This window comes from Varroa jacobsoni, unplaced genomic scaffold (genome assembly GCF_002532875.2).
Source record: "Varroa jacobsoni isolate VJ856 unplaced genomic scaffold, vjacob_1.0 scaffold_321, whole genome shotgun sequence".
Lineage (NCBI taxonomy): Eukaryota > Metazoa > Arthropoda > Arachnida > Mesostigmata > Varroidae > Varroa > Varroa jacobsoni.
In genome coordinates, this window is record NW_019213223.1 from 245,010 (window position 1) to 265,214 (window position 20,205).

General features: G+C 40.2%; 1 protein-coding gene and 1 long non-coding RNA gene across 2 annotated transcripts in view; one reads left to right on the forward strand and one right to left on the reverse strand.

The window, feature by feature from the left end:
• Positions 1-4,324: 4,324 nt before the first annotated feature.
• On the reverse strand, positions 4,325-5,905 carry LOC147753653 (uncharacterized). The gene is made up of 2 exons (XR_015310547.1): positions 5,692-5,905; positions 4,325-4,868 (listed from the first exon to the last, which is right to left on the reverse strand). It is a non-coding gene; the product is annotated as an uncharacterized LOC147753653 (long non-coding RNA).
• A 6,970-nt stretch (positions 5,906-12,875) lies between these two features.
• The window catches only part of LOC111259324 (uncharacterized), a gene marked incomplete in the record, with an annotated part of 51,769 nt that continues 44,439 nt past the window's right edge, over positions 12,876-20,205 (forward strand). Inside the window, 1 exon segment of the mRNA XM_022831267.2 lies at positions 12,876-14,843. Coding sequence (XP_022687002.2) covers positions 13,820-14,843 — 1,024 coding nt within the window.

The following is a 20,205-nucleotide window of genomic DNA, read 5'->3' on the forward strand; positions in this document are numbered from 1 at the left end:
AAGGGGGATGAGATTAGGTTAAAAAGTAGACCCCGTTCGAGTTCCTATGGTATCGCACTCTGAAAACTCGACCCATTACTTGCCTCCAGTATGACAGCGTTCCTATTCCGACCAATACGAACCTCCTTCGAACTAGTCTACTGCTATAGCCCCGCTAGTTTCCTTCAACTGACTTGTGCTAAGGACGAATAATAGAATATTCAAATATTGTTTACATATCTTATATTTTGGCAAAAAAAAGAACGCAAATCGGATGCATACGAACTGGTCATAGGTACTCCGCAAACATATCGATTAGACATAGACTGATAGCTGGGCTAAGCAAATGGGGTTGTATCTATCGTTATCTCCAACGATCCAAGTAAATTAAAGCCCCAAGGAAATTGTCTTTTCGAGAGAATGGATCTTGATTCAGACGGTACGCGCTACGGATGTTTTAACTAGGCTTTCATAGCTCTTGAGCTGTACGTCCTTAAGCAAAACACATCGCCAGTGAACGTCTATGTAAATGAGTTATCAACATTGCTAGATCTGCTTCTGACAAAATACACATAATCCTAAATCTAGTTGTGTGTCAAGCATTATTTTTTCACCCTCGAATAATAACACATTATTATATTTCACTAAACAATACTGATTGTTTACATGCACCCTAATTATAACTTAGGGTGGATATGCGGAGCGAAAGAAAGGGTGTTGCAACCTCTGACTTCTGCAAACTATCGCATCTTGTAGCTCGAAACGAATAAAATGACGTTTAATAGCACCTTTAAATAACTTATAATGGAATACTTCCAGTGATTAGCTCGCGAAAGCCAAATATATGATTCTTCACCTTCATTGAGTAAGGAACAAGCAGTCTACCATAGAACTGGTAAGATGTAGTCTGAGTGGAGTTGCGATTCGGGAACGGCACAGCTTCAGGGATAATTCAGAATATGTTTACAAGTGAATACGTTGACCATTGCATAGACTTGGCGAATGTTCAATTTTGAAATATAAGTTTGTCCTGTTACTCACCGCAGGATTTATGTGCCTATTCCTTCACCCTCGACCTGCCAATGTCATTCAGCATTAAAAAATGCTGCAGATCTGCTGTGTCATAAAATGAAAATCGGTTTATTCTATTCAAACCTACTATTTGTTCAACTACGAATATCAACACTCCTCCGCCGTTGTGGTGGCACCGTAAACGAGTCGTGGAAGGGTCAACAGCAAATCTTACGCTGTCCCAGGTTCTGTACAAGTTACTACTTAAATAGATCACAGAAGCCCGATTACGTTTTGATCGGGTTACGCTCTGCATCAAATAAGCCTGTTTATGTTCGTGTTGTCTCACTCTTCGGTTTAAGCTTCACCAACTTCACACACGATAACTACTATACGATAAGCGCAATCATATAAAGCATATATTGTATGGGACTCAAGTTTATAGCATGAGCTATTTTGAAAAAGAAATATTGATTTCTTTTTATATTGATATTTATTAGAGCAGATAGGTGGAACATCTTGAATGTTTTCTTTTGTCTCGTATAATAATCTCTTGGGGAGTACTAAACCTCTCATCAAACTCGACAACCCTCTTGGTTGGGCATTTGTCACTGAGTACTCGCAATTATAAGCATATCTGCTTCTTTGAGTGAGTGAACGAGCCGCATACTCGAACAAATCTCATCCTACGCAGCATTATGGCGAGGATGATATTTAAATCCATTTTACTTTTTTGTTCATTCCGGATTCTTCGCTTGCTTTCCATACCCGCCTTTCTCTCAATACCATCACACTTTTTGCCAGGAGATGTCTAATGCTCCGACGCCAATGGCGTCGGATGTTTTGTCTGAGGTTATCGCTACCGTACGGTACAGGTAAAGTTAACTGAGCTTATCTAGTAGCGTACGACTTATCGTTGTTTACGTTCGATTAGCTTGACTTCTCGTCATGTTAATCCCTCGCTCGAAGTGGCATTGATATGTCGTTTCGCATCTCATCATTTTCATTCTCTCACATAGATCTGTTTCCTTCCTTCAAAATTCCTAACACGACTGGCAATAATTATTTCTTCGTCTCCTTTGAAAAAAGATTCAAAAGAAATTGAACCAGAAGGTCAACGCATGAAACAAAAGCTTTGCAAATACTTCATACAGAAAGGAGAACTTATCGTTCGATGTCGTCAGTGCTGAGTCCTTTCTCTAAGAACGAAGTTGTTGAGCGGATCGATACTTTATAATGCAGGCTAACAGCTCAGTTTTCCCTAAAGAAAATTACGAGTGTTCTATACATTGTGTATTTTTATGTTAAGGTATAGCTTTACCTAACTTAAATGTGATTTACTATTTTAGCTACATTTGCTACCTAAAAATCGAGCTTTCTCAATAGGATAGTTTTGCAACTTTACAAAAGACTACCTAAGTCTAATCTTTGTTTCACTGTCCTGGTGGCCAAAGGCTCAAAACAGCTAGGTCGATGCACTCAATTCGATCCTTTACAAAGTGCAACACGGCTGTAGTGTGCACGTTTTTGATCGACTATCTAAAAACTTAATTTCTCTTTGATGAACAAATCTCGTTTCGATGACACAGAGACAAAATAATATTCACAAATTCAAAATCCTTAGTTGTACTTCAGTAACTAATCGTATAGGTTCTATTTTGGGATAAACACTGATCGTTCGTTGAGGCTGTCGCACCAGACCCTACCCGCTTACTCGACCCAGACCATTCGGCCGAGGTCGAACCTATTCAGTATAAAAATCATAAACGCAGAATATACTAAAAAAGGCAAATATATTAGGCCTCTATAGGAGATGGTCAAGATATCGGTGTGTCACTGAAAATAGCTCAATATTCACAACAAGCATCTCTTTCGCCAGTTCCCGAAAAATGAACCTATTGGGATTATTAATAGAACCTATAGTTGGCTATTTTGAATAGAACCTGTAAGAGATACGTGTCAGTTCCTCTTCAAACGTGATTTTCTCTCTAGCTTAAGGTGTCTAAAGTCCTACTTCCTATTTCATTCTGATTGTTGTCGTACACGCACTGAAATTATTACCGTTGAAAAGGAATTCTATTGAAAGGTGTGTGGCTTATCCCAGCTACACTGAAAATACTCAGCCCAAGGACAGCCATTGAGTGAAATTCACACAAAGTCGATATTTACATAACCTCTCCTTGGACATCTAGTCCCGAAAGCAGTCTTGCGTGAAGCAAAAAAAAGCTAAACTAGATGATAACGGCACAATATCTGTATGTGTATGTTGTTCTATCGTCGAGAAGCCAATCAAGCTAATTGATGTCTTATGTTATTGCTCGCCATGGTCGTCACTGTTTCCTTATTTTACATACGTGCACATAAACGCCTGCCTATATACAGTATCGTTCCTAGAGACAGCTAAGATTGTTGTTGCAACCCATTTTGCTAGATCAGAGCTAATTTTATTTGCTAGGAAGGAGGACGTGACTCTGTAGAAAATTACTTATGGTCATTAGGGCTGCTTATTACAATAGAAAACTTCTCTCTTCAAGAACTTGGTGACTTACCAGCAATAGAGATAAACTTTAGTATTATATTGGCGACAAAGGATGATAATAAATACAGACGGTATATGAAAGATGTGTTTTAGGTTTGCTATATTTAAGAACTTCCTGACACGGCGTTGCCTGCGCACTGAGCCTAAGCCTCTTACACGCAAAAAAAACCGTTGTCGTTTCTGCCTCATGTCGATGTCCTTCAATCGAGTCGACTCAGGTTTTCTACCGACGCTGTGCTAGGCCTCATGAATGACGTACAAACATGTTCAACTTAATGAACTTGTATGCCTGCGAAAAAATGTACGTACTTCTCTGGATGAACAAAAGGCTTATCTAACTAATATGATATTATCATGCTTCACTATCTCTGTTAAGATGATGTCACATGAAGGTGCCCTTAAAACATCCAATAGTGATTATGCGTCTGGCAAGAAAAAGTCGAAACACAAAGTTTTTAGCTGAGCTAGGAGTATCTACTAGACCCTACAGCATGTGATCAAGGAACGATTCAGTCAAATAGAAAGCGATCAAATGCAGGCTACATACAGATACATTTTTTCATCGGTCAAGGCTTTCCTACGCATGTTGTGTCCCTGGATGACTTAATGTCACTTAAGCATTTTCTAAAAGACGTCCAAATCGTGTGCTTTATTTTTGCTGACCACTGATACTCACGAGGAAGAAGCGAGAGTTCCTTCGTTACTCGGATATACCATGATAGGTAAACTAGTATTTCGTTAGAGCCTTATCACGCGTTTGTCACGTTGCCTCTTGGGACAGAGCACACAAACAAATTTAGTTCCCAAGGCGAGCTAGAATTCCATGGGAGAATTTTTATTTCCGCAACTCTAGCTTCAGAAACGACAAATTATTTCCTAAATTTGACTAGACTATTGATAGGATTTGTCACTGCAGCGTGCGGTACGTACAAGTATTTCAATGCAACACGTACCCCCCAAAATGTACGCATACACTCTGGCATAATCGGAGATATTGGACTAGGGTATGGCTGAGAGACAGAGAGAGAAAAAGCAAAACCCTTTTACGAATTTATCTCGTAGTGATGGTAGTAGCTGTGGTGCAGGGATCATTTTTCGGTGACCCACGCAAGCTTTCCATCTCGTTCACGCTGTCCGTTCAAACTCTTTTTCTTTGGTTCCATAGCACAGACCTCGCTGTTTACTGCGGTCGTGCTCGTCGAGGCCGTGCTCTCTGCATCACAGTATCAGTACAGATAAGCAGCATTACTTCGTACGGTGTGTACTTTAGTCTTGGCTTTTCTGCCGAGTCGATTCGGAAGTCGCACCGTTGTCATTTGTCGTGGGTTACGGGTGCTGACTGAAAAGATTGCGTTGTTGATTGTGATATATTCGAGGAACATTCATATCAGGGAGGAAATTTCGTTGCCCATTAAGGCAAAGCAACAGTTGTTGTCAAAAGAACTGATATTTTTACGCGGGATGAACGCAAAGTTTTGTCGAAGACTTTAGTAACAGTCAACAACTTCATGTCCGCATTGTTCGTAACGAAGCATCCTATTCAAAAAATACCTGATCGGGCTATACTGTGCGAGCACGAACCCGCCAGGCGATCGAAAGGACTACCTAAAAAAATTGGGTAAAACAACGTTTGCTTGATCAATTTCGCCCAATGTTGGATGATTTTTCGAATGGTGCGCTCAGAAATGTGAGTGTGTGTATATTAGTGCTGCAACAAACTCTTATTCAGATCTTATGTGATTCTTATTGAGGAAATGCGTATTTTTTTTTTATGTGGGTACATCGGATATTATAGGATCCTAAACGCAGCTATATTTTGGAAAGCCTGCGATCAGACAGTAGAATCATATGTGATTTCTGGCTCTATTTATTCGAGACTGGACTTTGCGAGCTCTATAGAAAGCCTGTTAGTTTTTGTAGCGAACTACACTTCTAGTTAATACTACTAACGGTTATATTTGATTTGTTTTAAAGTTAGTTAGTTAGTAGTAAACTGCACAAGAAGTTAATCCGTTGGCATTTTTCGAACCTATTCCCATTGTTGCTAATACAGCACAACAATTACACTCCGTTACAGTGTTTCATTAGATAGTTTCTTTAAATTTCGAAAATAGCTATTGGAATAATTTACAAACGACCGCGTAAAGGGCTACAGTGTTTACCTCAAGTCTGGCTTGAACGGTTAATATAGGTACTTGTCGAGAATGGTCATCGATTTAAACCAGCAATTGTCACAGATTTATCGGCTTACTACATTGCAACGTTGTTGTTAAGCCATTGTTTAGCAATAATTAAAGCAGGATCATTGTTTGCAACAGTGTTCGATCTGGAAGAATATGAACTCTGTTGGACATTTGCGGCCATTATTCAGGCAGATATTTGCGCATTTTATGCCACGTTATGGTTTGGTAACCTGGTATAAAGAGAAGCCTTAATCTATTTTTCTCTACCTCACACGATTTTGGATGCGCAATGTGCTTATCGATAAATAAGTCAATCAACAAATCAATCAAGCTTGAAATCGTTTTATTATAGTTTCGAAAGGAAATCATCAGCATCGACGACAAATACAAACGTATAATTGGAACGTCCTTGCTTCCAGATTTACAGTGCCCGTATATATATATATGCACGTCTATACAATGTCACGTGCAACTAGCAGTCTGTATGCGTACGCGTATGTGTCTGCAAATTCGGTGCAGGTTCTTTAACTCTTAAGCGTCTTTGAAGTAAACGCGTTCGATGCGAGCCCGTCGGCAAACACATATCGCCTTGCCTGTGCTATCTTTGGACCTAGCATCAATGGGACTCTCTCTAAACAGGCCTTTACGTTTAGACGTACATTCTTTCAAAGACACAATAGACAAAGCCCAAAACGTATGACGTATAGCTAATCCTAACAATTTTACCACAGCAAGCCTTCTCCATGCGAAACTGAACACCGTAGCAATGAACAATGGACGAAAGGGAATGGCTAAACAAATAATAACTCCCTGTTACGATTAAACATCTTCGCATTGGTGAAAACCTCAAAGCTCATCCAGTTTTTTTCTTTTTCTTTGCTTACACTTAGCTTACACTTCACACAGGCTATAGTTGGGGAGTGTATTGTAACAACCTTCAAAACTGTAGCTTCGGCAAAAAAAAATCACAACCGACTTAAGAACAAAACCTTCGGGCGATACATAGATGAAATAAGACTGACCGCTCGTTTGTCTATTTGGGGTTGTTAAGGCTTCACTGGAAAGTTCCAAGCGAGTGCGCCTTGAAGGAGTGGTTGAGGGCTTCGTGGTCTGCACTAGAAAGTTAAACAATTTATCCCACTACAGAATAGTATTGAAAGATCAAACTATATGTAGAATAACGATGTATAACCACCTAAATTACATCACGTAAACGACAGTTTTCAATGTAAGGAGCAATTAAGTCAAGTTACCAGAACTTGCTCTTGAATTTCTGCTAAGGAATTATTACAAACGATTGTTTTTTACAACAGTTTTTAGTTAGTAAATGTTGTCTAGTACAAACCGTTTACCACCCAGCGATTTTCCCACCACGGAACCTGTTAAATATTCGGAAATCGTAGTAAATTCTATACTAAATATGGTTATATAGAGATTTATCGTACTATATCATCCGTCTCATCGCATTAAATATTTCTAGACAGTTGATTAAATACATTATACATATCATAGAGATTCCTTTCGGATGGAAAGTAAGGATTAGTCTCGCATTGATTATTTATGTCAAGTAAACTCTGCTCATTCATATATCTAGCCGCTTGGTAATAACGCAGACACTTCATGGTAATACTAAATAAAGTATTCTAAAATGGACGAAAGCGGTTCCATTTGATGCAGTAACTGAACGAGGTGGACTGCGTTAGTAAAAATGTTGATTTTTTTCGTTCCAGCCACTCAGCTTGTGATCTAGCAACGTAAAATGGCCTGCTAAACGCCTAGAGAAAAGAAATTGTGGTTGTCATAACGAGATATCTAAGCGGACTGCTAGTTAATAACGCCGCAGAGAATTAGCAACGAATGGTAGAATTAAACTTATCAGACAGCGCAATTCGAGTGGTGCTTGAAGATTTCTCCCAGTCTAGCACTCTCGAAAACGAAAACATCGGCCTCGGACAGAGGGAACCGAGTGTGAAGTCAGCTTGACGGGCAAATGATTCCGAAGGGGGATAAAGTGTGTGGGGCGAGAAATTGAGGAATTGTACTGGGATGTGGGCTGGACATGATAAAAACCCTTTCAATCGAATGGTGAGCTAACCAAGCGGAACGAGAGCGGCGAAAGTTGACTGCAGTCGGCCTGCAGTGTTTCTGCGGAGCCCAAGCCTGTCAGAGCCCCGAAGGAGGGACGAGAAGGCTCAGGAGGTGGCGACCCAAGGCGGCGACATTTCCGGGGGCGAGGAGTGCTACGGAACATCGGGGGTCAAACTCCCGGTGGTAAATGTACTAAAGGAGTGCGTTAGCACCGCCGGTTTCACTGAGGCAGATAACGCTGCAGCCACTCCTAGCTTGAAAAAGATAACAGTCGTAGAAGTACGCTGCATGCGACAAGACTTTGCCTCAATTCCCCGAGGCAAGGAGGTCCCCCAACGAATAGCTAAGCAATAAAACGACGAAGAGACAATCGCTCTACAACAAACTAATTGCCACAATGAAAGCTCTGAAATTTGTGTACGGATGTGTTTCAGAGACAGTAAGCTAAATTCCTATGCTGAAAGAACATATATGCATGCTGTTACACTTTATCGTCTTTTGACTACCACATCTATATACACACACGTTCGCCCAAAAAAATACGTTTAGTGTTGAGCAGATCAGCTTGGTAGTAAGGGTAACTAATACAGTATGGATTTGTTCAAACGGCGAAGCCACACCGAAAGGTAATACGTTACCACTTAATCGTATGCAGTTTTACTTTAATTAACAGTCGCTGCGATTGGGTTCTTCGGGGCAGTTTCAGCCGCAGCATGGCCAGCCGTAGTTTTATTACGGCGATTATTCTGAACCGTTGCGACGTTTTCGCTCAGTAGGGCACCGGCCTTGCCAAGAGTTAGCGAATCATAGAGTTCATAAAACGAGTGAGACAGGGATTGGTGTTCGACGTTGGTAAGCAAACATGCACAGTGTATTAAGCGTTCACCGAACGGGAGATAAAAATCAGAAGGAATTATCCTTCCGGTCGTCAAACGACGCCTAACCACCAACCCAGTGTACAGATCCAACGTGTATCGGTGCCCGTTACGAACAGAACTCCCCTGTACGGATGTTTCTCGCTAACCGACCAGAAGACGTAAATTACAGGCAAACCGGAAGTTGCACTAGCGCACACAGCCGCACAGAGTCATGCCGAATTCGCTTTAAATCGTTGTGAGCGAAAAAAAAAAAACCACCACCTGGTAATCAGGGTGTGCAGCATAATTGACCGCAGATATCTGGCCATTCCGAAACTGCTAATCTATATAGGACGTCTGATAACGGCCACGACAAGCCGTATTTAATTTCATACATAAGTAAAGATGCATAAGACGATTCATCTATCCCTGAAGCCAGTACCTCACTGAGTAAGTTCCTATTTGGAACTGGCCCATGATCTCAAGTGAGTGACGTTTGCACATAACGGTTTTAATTATTTTGTATAGTTTGGTGCAATTGGAAAATTATGGACGACACGGGTCGTTGGAAGCTACTATTTGCTTGCATGTGTCGTTACGACTAATTATCAGTGTCTTAAGTATAGTGCCAATAGTCGTCTGCTCTTGGTACTATAATCTATATAAATGAACTGCTGTCTTCTTATAGGTTATAGAGACTGAATCGGAGACAGTGGACGGTATATGGCAAGTTGGACGTCGAATCCATAAAGCTCGCTGGAAAATGAAATAGGTTTAACATAGGTTTGTTTCTAGAACGCATTGTCATAGTTAAATGGAAAACTTAAGCTTAAATCTGTGCAGGGCCCACGACTGGTGAGTGAGTAAGAAAATAAGTAATAGTACTGAGTTATTATATCTTTTTAACAATCGTATATGATTTTCTCTCCGGATGCTTTGCAGAAAGCAACAAATGAAAAATAACAAAAAGAAAAGCGAAATTTCCAGGCACTTCGTGGTATTGCTTCAGCGCGGATGCGAGAACGAGCGTATTCAATTCAAATGAGATTTTGTTAGCTACATAAAATGAGGTAATGGATAATATAAGTTCTTAGGTTTACAGTTTACTTACAACTACGAAATATATATCTTCGTCCGTAGAAAACTAAATTTAGCCCATCGGTGCTTAGCTTCCAGTTTCCCAGATAATATTTCGGTTGTCGTTGTTATTACGTAGCGAGATTGTGTTCTCGATAACTCACCACGTAGCCACTTACACTCCTGCTAAAGTGACGTGCTTCAAGGGGGCAAATCATCTCAGATTTGAATATTAGCTTTATAGGATTTAGTTAATATGCACTTTCAATTGCTAGTACAAAAAAAGAGTGTCCGTAGACGCAGATCGTTTTCGTATCGACACCCGACCTATCGACAGGAATATCCGGCAAGGGGCATTTTCCTTACGATTTAGGCCATTTGATGGAGTTCCGGCTTCTTATTGGAACTACGATGTCTTTGACGAGGAGGAGCGTGCTTTTCGAACATCGTGCCCTTTGATTTCAGAGCCTGGAATAATTTCGTATTTAACCACAAATGTCCTTTCAGGATATCCTGTAGAACGAATATTCAGTGTCAGAGTGAATAGGTAGTGTGTAGAAATGCCTATACAGCCATACGTTATGCGGATGCTGTTCAATGTTGTGTGTGTCCTTTTTACGTTCGTGGGCTGCATCTCATCCTCCGTTGTAATCGACTTGATTTGGCCGTTTGCCATTTTGGCCGACGGATTGTAGCGAACAGCTCAGGCATGTTACGAATGGACAATGGAAGAGGCCTTGCCAAAGGATGTCATTCGGCGGTCTTGAAGGTGCTGCTCGTTTCCTGCATGCGCTTCTAATGCAGTAAGTGCCACGTTACTTTTTACCTATAGGTTGTAACGTATAAAAATTAATATAAGGTATATTTCTTTGCATGTATGTTAATCGAGACGTGCAGTACGTCAATCAACGAGCCTATAGGTAAGAAACCGCTTAGACATCGTTGAACGGCCTATGACGAATGTTTTTTATATACTACTTCGATTCGTCGTTCCCTAAATGCTCGAGCTGCCAAAGTGTGTCCTCTTTGATGCAAGCTAAAACATGCCTCTTCGGCTATCTCCGAAATCGTCCGCGTCATTTATGAGACACTTACTCGGTACTAGGCAAAATCCCTGAGAAAAAAACCATGCTTAGCGAATGAGTCCCATTTCCCTAAAAGTTCAGAAATGAAGCTTGACTAACATCTGTACAGGCGCATTGTTTTTATATGGTTATTTTCCTTTACTTGAGAATGTTTTAAATTTTGTGATAGTCAGTTTTCTAAATATTGCCGGATTTGTAAGGTCATCATGAATGATCCCACGCGTTCTCTTTTCAACCATAAACGCTCTAGTCGCGTAAATCGTATACGCAAAGCTGTTTGATATTACCACGAGCTCATACGGACTGACCTAACAGTCTCAAAAAATGTACACTATGAAATGTATGTATACCAAACTATATCACCTTCTATGAAGATACACAACACAAAAATTTTAGCGTTACTTTTAGGGATTAGCTAGCAACTATAGTGAGACAGGTTGCTTTTCAAGAACAAATGTGATTTGTTTAGGCGTTACCACTTCTCTCAAAGCGTGCAAGAGATGTTACAAGACTCTCATTCGTATGTCTGGCATTCAATGGAGCTGCGTCATCATTAATCACATACACGATGATCTTGCCGAAGCTGAAAACCGAAAGGCGTGTAGCAGCGTGTGAGCAAGAAGGAAACACACACATGCTTGCTTTATATCGGCTATTATTATTCGAGAAGGAAAAGTACCCGTTTTTTATGGACAAATTACATGTTATGGGAATGTACTTGGCACCTAAGCAGGTCATCCTGCTATCCGGCGTAGAGCTTCTTTTACCAGTTGATTACTGACGCTCATTTTTGCTGTCCGGCCAATACTAACCACTGCGCAAACGCACAAAAATCCCGCACTCCCTTCGATGCGATAGCTATCGCGGTCAAGTTCCCGAGCGCTGCAGGATTGCCGATGCTCAGATTCCTCCAAGTGAAGAAATACAAACGAAAATCGTCTACTGGTACATAACAAACATTTCCACGTGACTCTACCACAAAAGACCAGCTAACTGTAGGCAGTAACATTTCTCAAGCTGTGACTCGTTCGCGTGTCTGTACAACGGGCACGTGAATGCCGATCAACCGTAGCAAGATGCGAGACTGTGATACAAAATAACCGGTAGTATTGATTTCATAATGCAGATCATAGCGAAAAAATCATAACTTAATTCTTATTGCCCTAAATACAGCTTAACCTGCGATGAAACGATATGATCGATAAAAACTGGGTACTCCATATAGCGGCTTTGGGGACAGCTATGGCTATCTTGTCTCAAGACAAGCGATCTCTACAAATGGCTTTAATGCACTATACATGCTCCTAAAAGAAGCGTCGATATTGCACTCACAATCAGCGATACATCTGAAAACTACCCTGCGACCTGTAGTACCGACTTACGACCTGGATAAGCCAAAATTTTAACGAAGGCAACGGAGTTATTTACACGACTCTAAGCTCACGACAAGTACATAATGTGCTTCATCTACATAAACCCTATCAAAAGTTGTTGCCGGGCAAACAAACATCCACTGATTAGAATAAGATATTTATATGCGCGTTTTTTTTAGTTTTTGGGAAATAATAATAATGAACCGATGACTGTTAAACTCTCTGGCGGTTTTCCCAAAAGCTATTTATAGTTTTATATTTGCACAAACTATCGCTTTAGTTCATTAGAATCAAGTGGATCGTATGATTCTGACAAAAAAAAAATTACGAATTTTCAATAGTTGGGAAGTTTCCTTACACTAGCCCTCGTATCTGCTTTATGCGCCTACGTTTTTGACTTTCTGTATTTCGAAAGGGGTCCAGCGGAAGCGTTGCTCTGATTCTATGCCAGCCTCTATCTAAGTCATATACTTTTCTGCAGCTGCGTTACTTCAATCACTCGTTCTTTTCACTGAGCGCCTATTCTACGGTGGCCGAATGCTTTGACTGAGAACAACTCAGCATCTGGAGAGGCCAGGCCTCAACTGTCCTGGTAGGCCCCGCCGTCGCCACCTGAGGTGAGGGCGCTGTTGAAGATCCATTAGAGCGCCCTCTGGCTGCGCGCCCGGCGTGAAACTATCACAGTTTCAGTGCTCGTGGAGAAAGCGGGTGGGAAATCTTTGTGCGTCCGGAGAGTGAACCCTTAGTGGAAGAGTGCGTGCGTGTGTGCTAAAGTGGCAAACATAGTGCCGTGCTCCGCCACGGGCTTCCGCATACAAACAGGCAGACCGTTTTGTAAAAACTTTTTCGTTCGGAACGTCTTTTCCGCCTACCCCTTTGCCGTGGCGATACACAACGAGCCGCATAGCGTCAGGTTAAAGTTTTAAAGGCAAATATCTAAATTTTTCTAAAAGATAATTACGTTTTTGATAAACGGGGGTTAATTTTGGCTTTCGACTGCACTTTTAAAGAAAGCGCTTCCAAACTGATAGAATGTGTAAACCTGATATATATAACAGTATGGCAAAAATCATGTATGATTTTTGAACTAAGTGTATAGAAAGCAAGGTGCTTCTTCAGCCTGTATAAAGTGAAAACTTGCAACGAGGACATAGTTGAAGCGAACGATCAAAGTTTTCAAATTTAAACAAAAGTACTGAAGTGAACAACGCACGAAAGCGTTCAGTGTTCTTGTTTGCTGAATAAAGCAAATGGATTACGAAGAGTTTTTACTTTTGTTTTTTTTTTTTTTTAATGAAGGAATATTGATCACTTTACGTAAAATCTCATCCCGATAGTACGTATCGCTGGTGCGTATCGTTAGAGTGGTCGTCGTTATTCTAGCAGTCATTTTTTCTGCTGAGAAAAGATGCATTAGCGCATCTCAAGTGTGCAGATTTCCCCAACGATGATTACGATGTCGTACTGAATTGAGAGGATCCAGCTGAAAATAGTAGACGACGTCAATGCAATTCGAAAAACGCCGATCGGGTGTTGTGTGTACCCGGATACCTTTATATGGAAGATATAGCGAGCAGACCTTTACCTCAACGGAAGAGTAATCAAGTGAAGTTGTTGCCTGAAAACAATGGTTCCTGAGATTCTTGCCGATGGAATTATGCGCAATATTTCTGATCTTTTAGAAGAGGCGAATAACGAGCCCGTCATGGTAACGAGAGGTCGTCTCGCAAATCAATTGCAAACTAGGCTAGCTGTAACTGTTGGCGTTTCGTCTGGTACTCAGTGTAAAGCCATTGAAGTGGAACATCGCATAACTTCATTACCTCACTCACAAGACAATACCGCCGAAATCATACCTGTCGGCACATTCTGCTGTTATCGATGCATACCTCAATCCTCGCCGACCAAGGGCTTTCCACGACCGGCTTGCCGAAATTTTCAAAGAAACTATGTGTTTACTGCTGACGTTCACAAAAATACTCAGTCTAGCATAAAGACAGCTAAATATTGGTTTGATCGAAAGAAAATATGCGTTCAACAAAAAGCTAGGGTTTCTTGCCAAAGCTGCCAGCATCAGCATAGCTATGCAAGAGAAAACGCCCTTACCACCGGACAACCTGCCATTTGGAAATACCCTAGCAAAATAATAATACCTGCGGTAAAGTGGCCCTTTTACCAGTTAAGACTTTGCGGCCTTCGCCATACGAATCCATATTTAATGGCAACTAAAAACATCGATGCCTATGCAGATTGGTCCGGAAATTTATTTCGTAAATTAGAATGTATTGGGCCTTCCGTTTCAAGACTTCTACCACGAATTTGGACAATCATTTTGGGTAGTACAAAAGCAGATGTAAGCTATCGTCTTTTCGAAAACTTTTATTTTTCTTCTCCATTACTTCCGTGCTGGACATCGGTTATAGTATTGTTTCTGTCAATATTACTATGTGTTAGTCCTACAGGAGCCGTTTCTAACGGCAGTGATAAGTGGATGCCAGTGAACGTAGACAGCGTCGCCGCCGCAGGCCCTTCAATCAGCGGCCCTGTCGGGTCTATTATACCTGGAAATACACCGGTAGTTTTATCACAAAGCACCCGCGCTTTCAGAAACATTATTAATCAAGCGCCAGCCGACAACGACAAACCCTATGGTAAGTCTGAACACGATATCTCGTTAGCTGTCCTAGATGGTCTGAATGTTGATATGGTTGAGGACAAGGTCCACGTAGAAGTTCAGCGCCTAACCCTGAAATTATATTACCTTATTTACGGGAGAGGAAGAAATCGAACGTCTGCCAAAAACAAGCACTTCCATTAATATTATGATATAAATGTAAGACTCCCTTCGAATGTGCTCTTTACTGGTATTACGCCATTAACAATGGAACATGCTGAGCTGCTAATATTGGCCTACATATTAGCATCGCTACAACTTAAATTCATGAAGTTCACTCATAGTATCACCTAGTCTATTTGAACTTTCAGAATTAGGTACTATTCTGTGTAGTTGAAAACGTGATTATCTAATAGAGGTATTAAGAAATGATCAGCGTCTGCTGAAAGCATCACATTATTTTATTTAGTTTTGCTTAAAAAAATTAGAATTTATTTTTCCTGAAAATGATCGGAAGGTATCTATCAGTCCGCTGACCCATCTAAACAGATTTGCTGTTGATAGGTATACTATTTTTTATATGATATACATTCTATGCAGGCTACCAGCAGGTCGGCATTCAAATACATTGAGCTAATAGCTATAATCCTAAAAATATCGCGTGTTGACATAAAATCTCGGTTTCTTGTTATACTAAAGATGGCCTGCCAGATGTGAATGCAATTAAAGGCTCAGCACTGAGGTAATGTAGCACCTTGTCGAACCACACATTCAAGTTTTTATCTAGGCCTATAAATGCAATAAACTTCTCCCACATATTATCTATCTTGATAATTATATTAGCAGGAGCATATTTTTGCACAGAGTAAGTATAATCACAGAGGTATTTAACGCTGTATGTTACACATGTTACTTCATACAAATCTTTATGAAATGAAAAATGAAAAAATAATATATATTTGCACTTAAAATCTTTCTTGACTATTATCCTTTAATTTTTCTTATATTTCTTTTAAGTTTCTGAAATGTAATTATATTATTAAATATTGAAGTTAAGGTAACGAGAAATTATGGACTTAAGTGTTTGGCATTACTTTAGACGGGTCGTACTAGACTGGGTTTTTTTTCAGCAGACCTGTGAAGTGCCATGGTTACAATATGCTAACGTTAGCGAAAGGTTTGTGCTGCACAAACGAGCAACCTTTAAAGGCGATCCAAAATACCAAACCAGACGTATCATACCTGCCGTGTACTGAATCCCTCCAACATATTCAATTATACGCTATATTTTATGCATCGTCTCATGATAATTTTAATCTTTTTCATTTTCCACTATTTTTAAATGTTCCATTTGGGTCGAACGAAACAGGCGAGGTTGAAGTTTCTAATGGGTAAAACTATACGTCCTCCCACACGGAAATCTATTTTTTGTTCTCATTCCCTTTGGTTTTTTTCAAACATTCTTTTTGTTTTATGAAACCACATCAACACGAGCTCGTCACTTGTGAAATGCTGTTCTGAGTCATAATCAGTAATAATGAAATGATTATATGATCTTATTACGATACTCTTGGTAATTGTGGTTCATGTCTGTACAAACCGTGTTTTCTATGTGGTCCAGACTTAAATCTGAACCCAGCCTGTTATAGTGGTAAATGAAAATAGGTACGGACAGACTTGATTTACATCACTGACAAAGATTTGCTGACTAGAACTTTCGTCATAGTAGCCCCACTTAGGCCACCGTGCAGCATACAGGCGATAATGTGCAAAGCGTGATGTGCAATGTTAAAGAAAGGTGGCGTGTCTCTCATTCTGATCTATTAGCCGCCTCCTAGGAACATGCTACGTCACAGGGACAAGAGCCCATGTGTTTTTCTCTAAACAAATCATTAAGCGATGACGATATGGGAACACTTCATGATTGTTTGAGTTCCTGCACACTTTCCATATCTAACGTACAGCAATAGTGCTGTTTTGTTAGAAAATCTTAGGAATAATATTAGCGAGACACAGATTGACTCTCTTCGGGTAGCGCGTTTCAACTAAAATTTTTTTTTCTATGTTTTTTTTTTTATGTTCTATGTGTTTCTACGATTGGACTTGGGGAAAAAAAAACATATATTTCAACAAACTGTTTCCGTATATGTTAGAAGTATCGCTTCTGGCGGTCATACTGATTTAAAGTCACATATATTCATTTTTTAATATAATGAATAACTTTTAGCAAGAGAAGAGCGTCAAGAAACATTGGTAGTTATAGTCTCGCCGAAATTTCACTCGTATACGCTGCACACGATTTATGTAAAATATAATTCTTGTATAAAATAGACAGGAGTATCGAAAACGGCTTGTTAAGCCTGTTTAACATATTTTTCAACTCTTCACATCTGAATTCTATTGAGGATTCTCCGATTGAAATGTGCTTCAAATTTCCTTTACAAGTCGCACGAAAGCAGTGACTAACGTAGACCGTTGATTTCGCGTAAAAAAACGTTTTTAGTTTTGCTGACGCTTCGCTTAGGATAGCTGACATTCGCTCAAACTCCGGAAATTTCGCACTATTTTTCCTTACAACGAGCTTGCTGTTTCACTCTGTGAGGAACTGACTGTTTTTTTTTCTCTTAATATCAGAAGTAGCGGAGAGATGCGCGCCCGTTAAGACTAACAGCCCGCTAAAGTTCTTTCCAATTTGAACGCACGATCCTGTAGGTCAATCGAAAATGTTGCCAGCCAATCCTGTCATTTTAACACGCCATTGACGCGTAGCATTTGTTCATTCACCACTTTGTACATTTATGAAGTATATTGTATTTATATAATGGAGCTTTATGCCGGAATCGTTTTAGGTTTATGCAAAAATATCGGTGGTTTTGCCATGTAAAGCATCCGATGTGTAAAAACCTTCGATATTTTACATGCATAAATGTGAAAAGGGCCAATCGTAAAATACTTATTCCATGATACAAAATAACGTGTCCAATGTAAAAGTAGGTTCCGAAGTAGGTTCCATCATCGTTCGTTTTTTCTTGATGATACCAGGTAGGGAAGCTTAGCCACATAGAAAAAAACGTTAGGAAGTCGTTTGTTTTATTCTTGCAAAGACCCTCAAACAAGTTTCAACATAGGAGAACTTCTTTTTAGCTACTCGTTTTTGTCATTCTGGCAACGAGTATTTCGTTCGCTCATTGCCTATGGATATTGCGATATTCTGATTTCTAGGTTTAAATTCCCTTCTGTCGCGAATACTTTGGATTTTCTTACTCCCAAGACAAACTATCTTCCGTTTGTTGGCTGCTCCGGTAACGCCCGATCCCTATCTATGTTTGGCCGAGAAAAAAGATGCTTGCTTGTAGCCAATCCAATGGTACAAATCGGTTTACTTAGCGGATCTCAGCGTTTGTGTACATTATTCCACAACACCCTTTCTTTGTTTGCAGGTACAAACGTACAGCTTTTTATAGACGCCATTCTGAACGTTTGTCTCTGTCTGCCTTTACCAATGCTAGAAGAACAAAAAAAAGAAAGAAAGAAAGAAAGAAAGAAGTGCCAAATAAGTTACGAAGATCGGGGAACGAACGAGGCGACCGTTCGTATTGAGTTTCCCGGTGTTGCACCGGAGCGGGAAATCATTGTAGAAGGTCCGCGAATAACAGTCACGAGAGCAATGGTACAGCGCCTTTCAGCTGACAGAAGGCAGGAAATAGCAGCTGGGGCCGAAGGAGTTCTTAAGCCAAACCCTGATTTTTCTAGAATCATCGTCGAATGAAGTCGCCGCCGCCAATGAGAAGGCTATGCCGATCGAACTTGAAAACAAAGATCTGCCATGTGTTGCTACTGTTGCTGGCGAAACGACTTTTACAAGAATATTTAACAGGCATCGTAGGCCGCCTCAGAAACTACAAAGGACTAGTTTAGTCCCAAAAAAACAAAGCATAGAAGAGACGAGATGGAGGCTAAAATTCGTAAGCGGAACGAGCGAGTCGCCAAGCCGCACGTTTACAGCTCGTTCCAGTTTCTATTCATCCTTTTGGTTGAGGATAAAAAGATTCTCCTCCGGGGTAAATTCCAGGAGGTCGGATCGAACTGTGACAAAGCGTCGAACAATGATTGAACGCATGTATCTTTTTGTCTTGAATCTAAACCGGGGGCAATATGGGCGATATCGATAGCCAACGATACAAACCGTGAGCAATTTGTAATCAATGCATATTTGCAGAAGCGACGCGATGATAGTGTCGCAAACGAATTTTTCTTCTTCTTCTTCTAAGATCCAATGTGCAGGATGTGATAAAAGGCCAAAGTGTCTATGTTTGTGCGATAAGAGGTTTGTGTGCTTTTTTTGTGCATGGTGGGGCTGAGTAGTTGACTAATAAGGTTACAAACCACATTCTCTGATGCCGTATCGTAATCGTCGAGCAGCAGGACAGTTTGCAATGGGTTTCAATTTGTGTATTTATATAATCTGGTTTTGATAAGGGAATGCCATTAAAAAGATAACAGCTCGTAATTCTATGGGAGTGACTATGGTACCAGCAGGTAGAACGTTATTTGATTACTAGTTACGTGTAAAGCGGGGCCTTTCTCGTAGTAAGTTGATAGAAAGAGGAGAGTACATTTCTGGTGACATAAGTAAAAATATTGTCCTGTACGGTGTCCTGGAAGCGGGGGAGGGGGCATACTTTCAATTGAATTGTGGATATAAATACGAGTTCTAAAAATACAACTTAATACGTATTGCTAATATTATTGGAGTTATTAATGGACAACGGTGTACCGTTTGTGCTTAATGCTCCAAACACGCTTCTAGGACAGGTTTATCTAAAATTCACGACATTTCATGAAGAAAATCGTGGATCGGCACCATAAAGTGGATCGGGTTATTAACTATCGTTTAACTATATAACTAATTATTAACTAAAACTTTTTTCATTAAAGGAAGCTATTTTGATGAAGGTGCCATTTTTAAAAAAATACATTTCAATCAACTCTACCATGACAAATGTTTATTATTACCACTACGCATTATCGAATGGCATGTTGGTCCTCGATCTTATCGATACCGGCAGAATTTAAAATAACGGATCCCCATTAATGGATGCGTAAATGTGCGATCCTGTATATACCTACAACGATTCCAAGCCGATTAGAGGTTTTCAAACGTCTCAAAAGGCTGGAAGCATTTGTGTCGGCTACAACAGGCAGCGGGCAAATAGATCGTCAGAAAGCCTAACTGCTGCCTTAACTAACTCACGCTAGCAAAATGCCGAAGGTAATGAGAATGCCTTATATCGCCGTAACTATATTCCTCTATTGTTATTGATTATCATAAATTAATCATTATAAATTCATACGACGAACGTAATTCATCTTTCTGTTTCATTGAAGACTATTTCTTA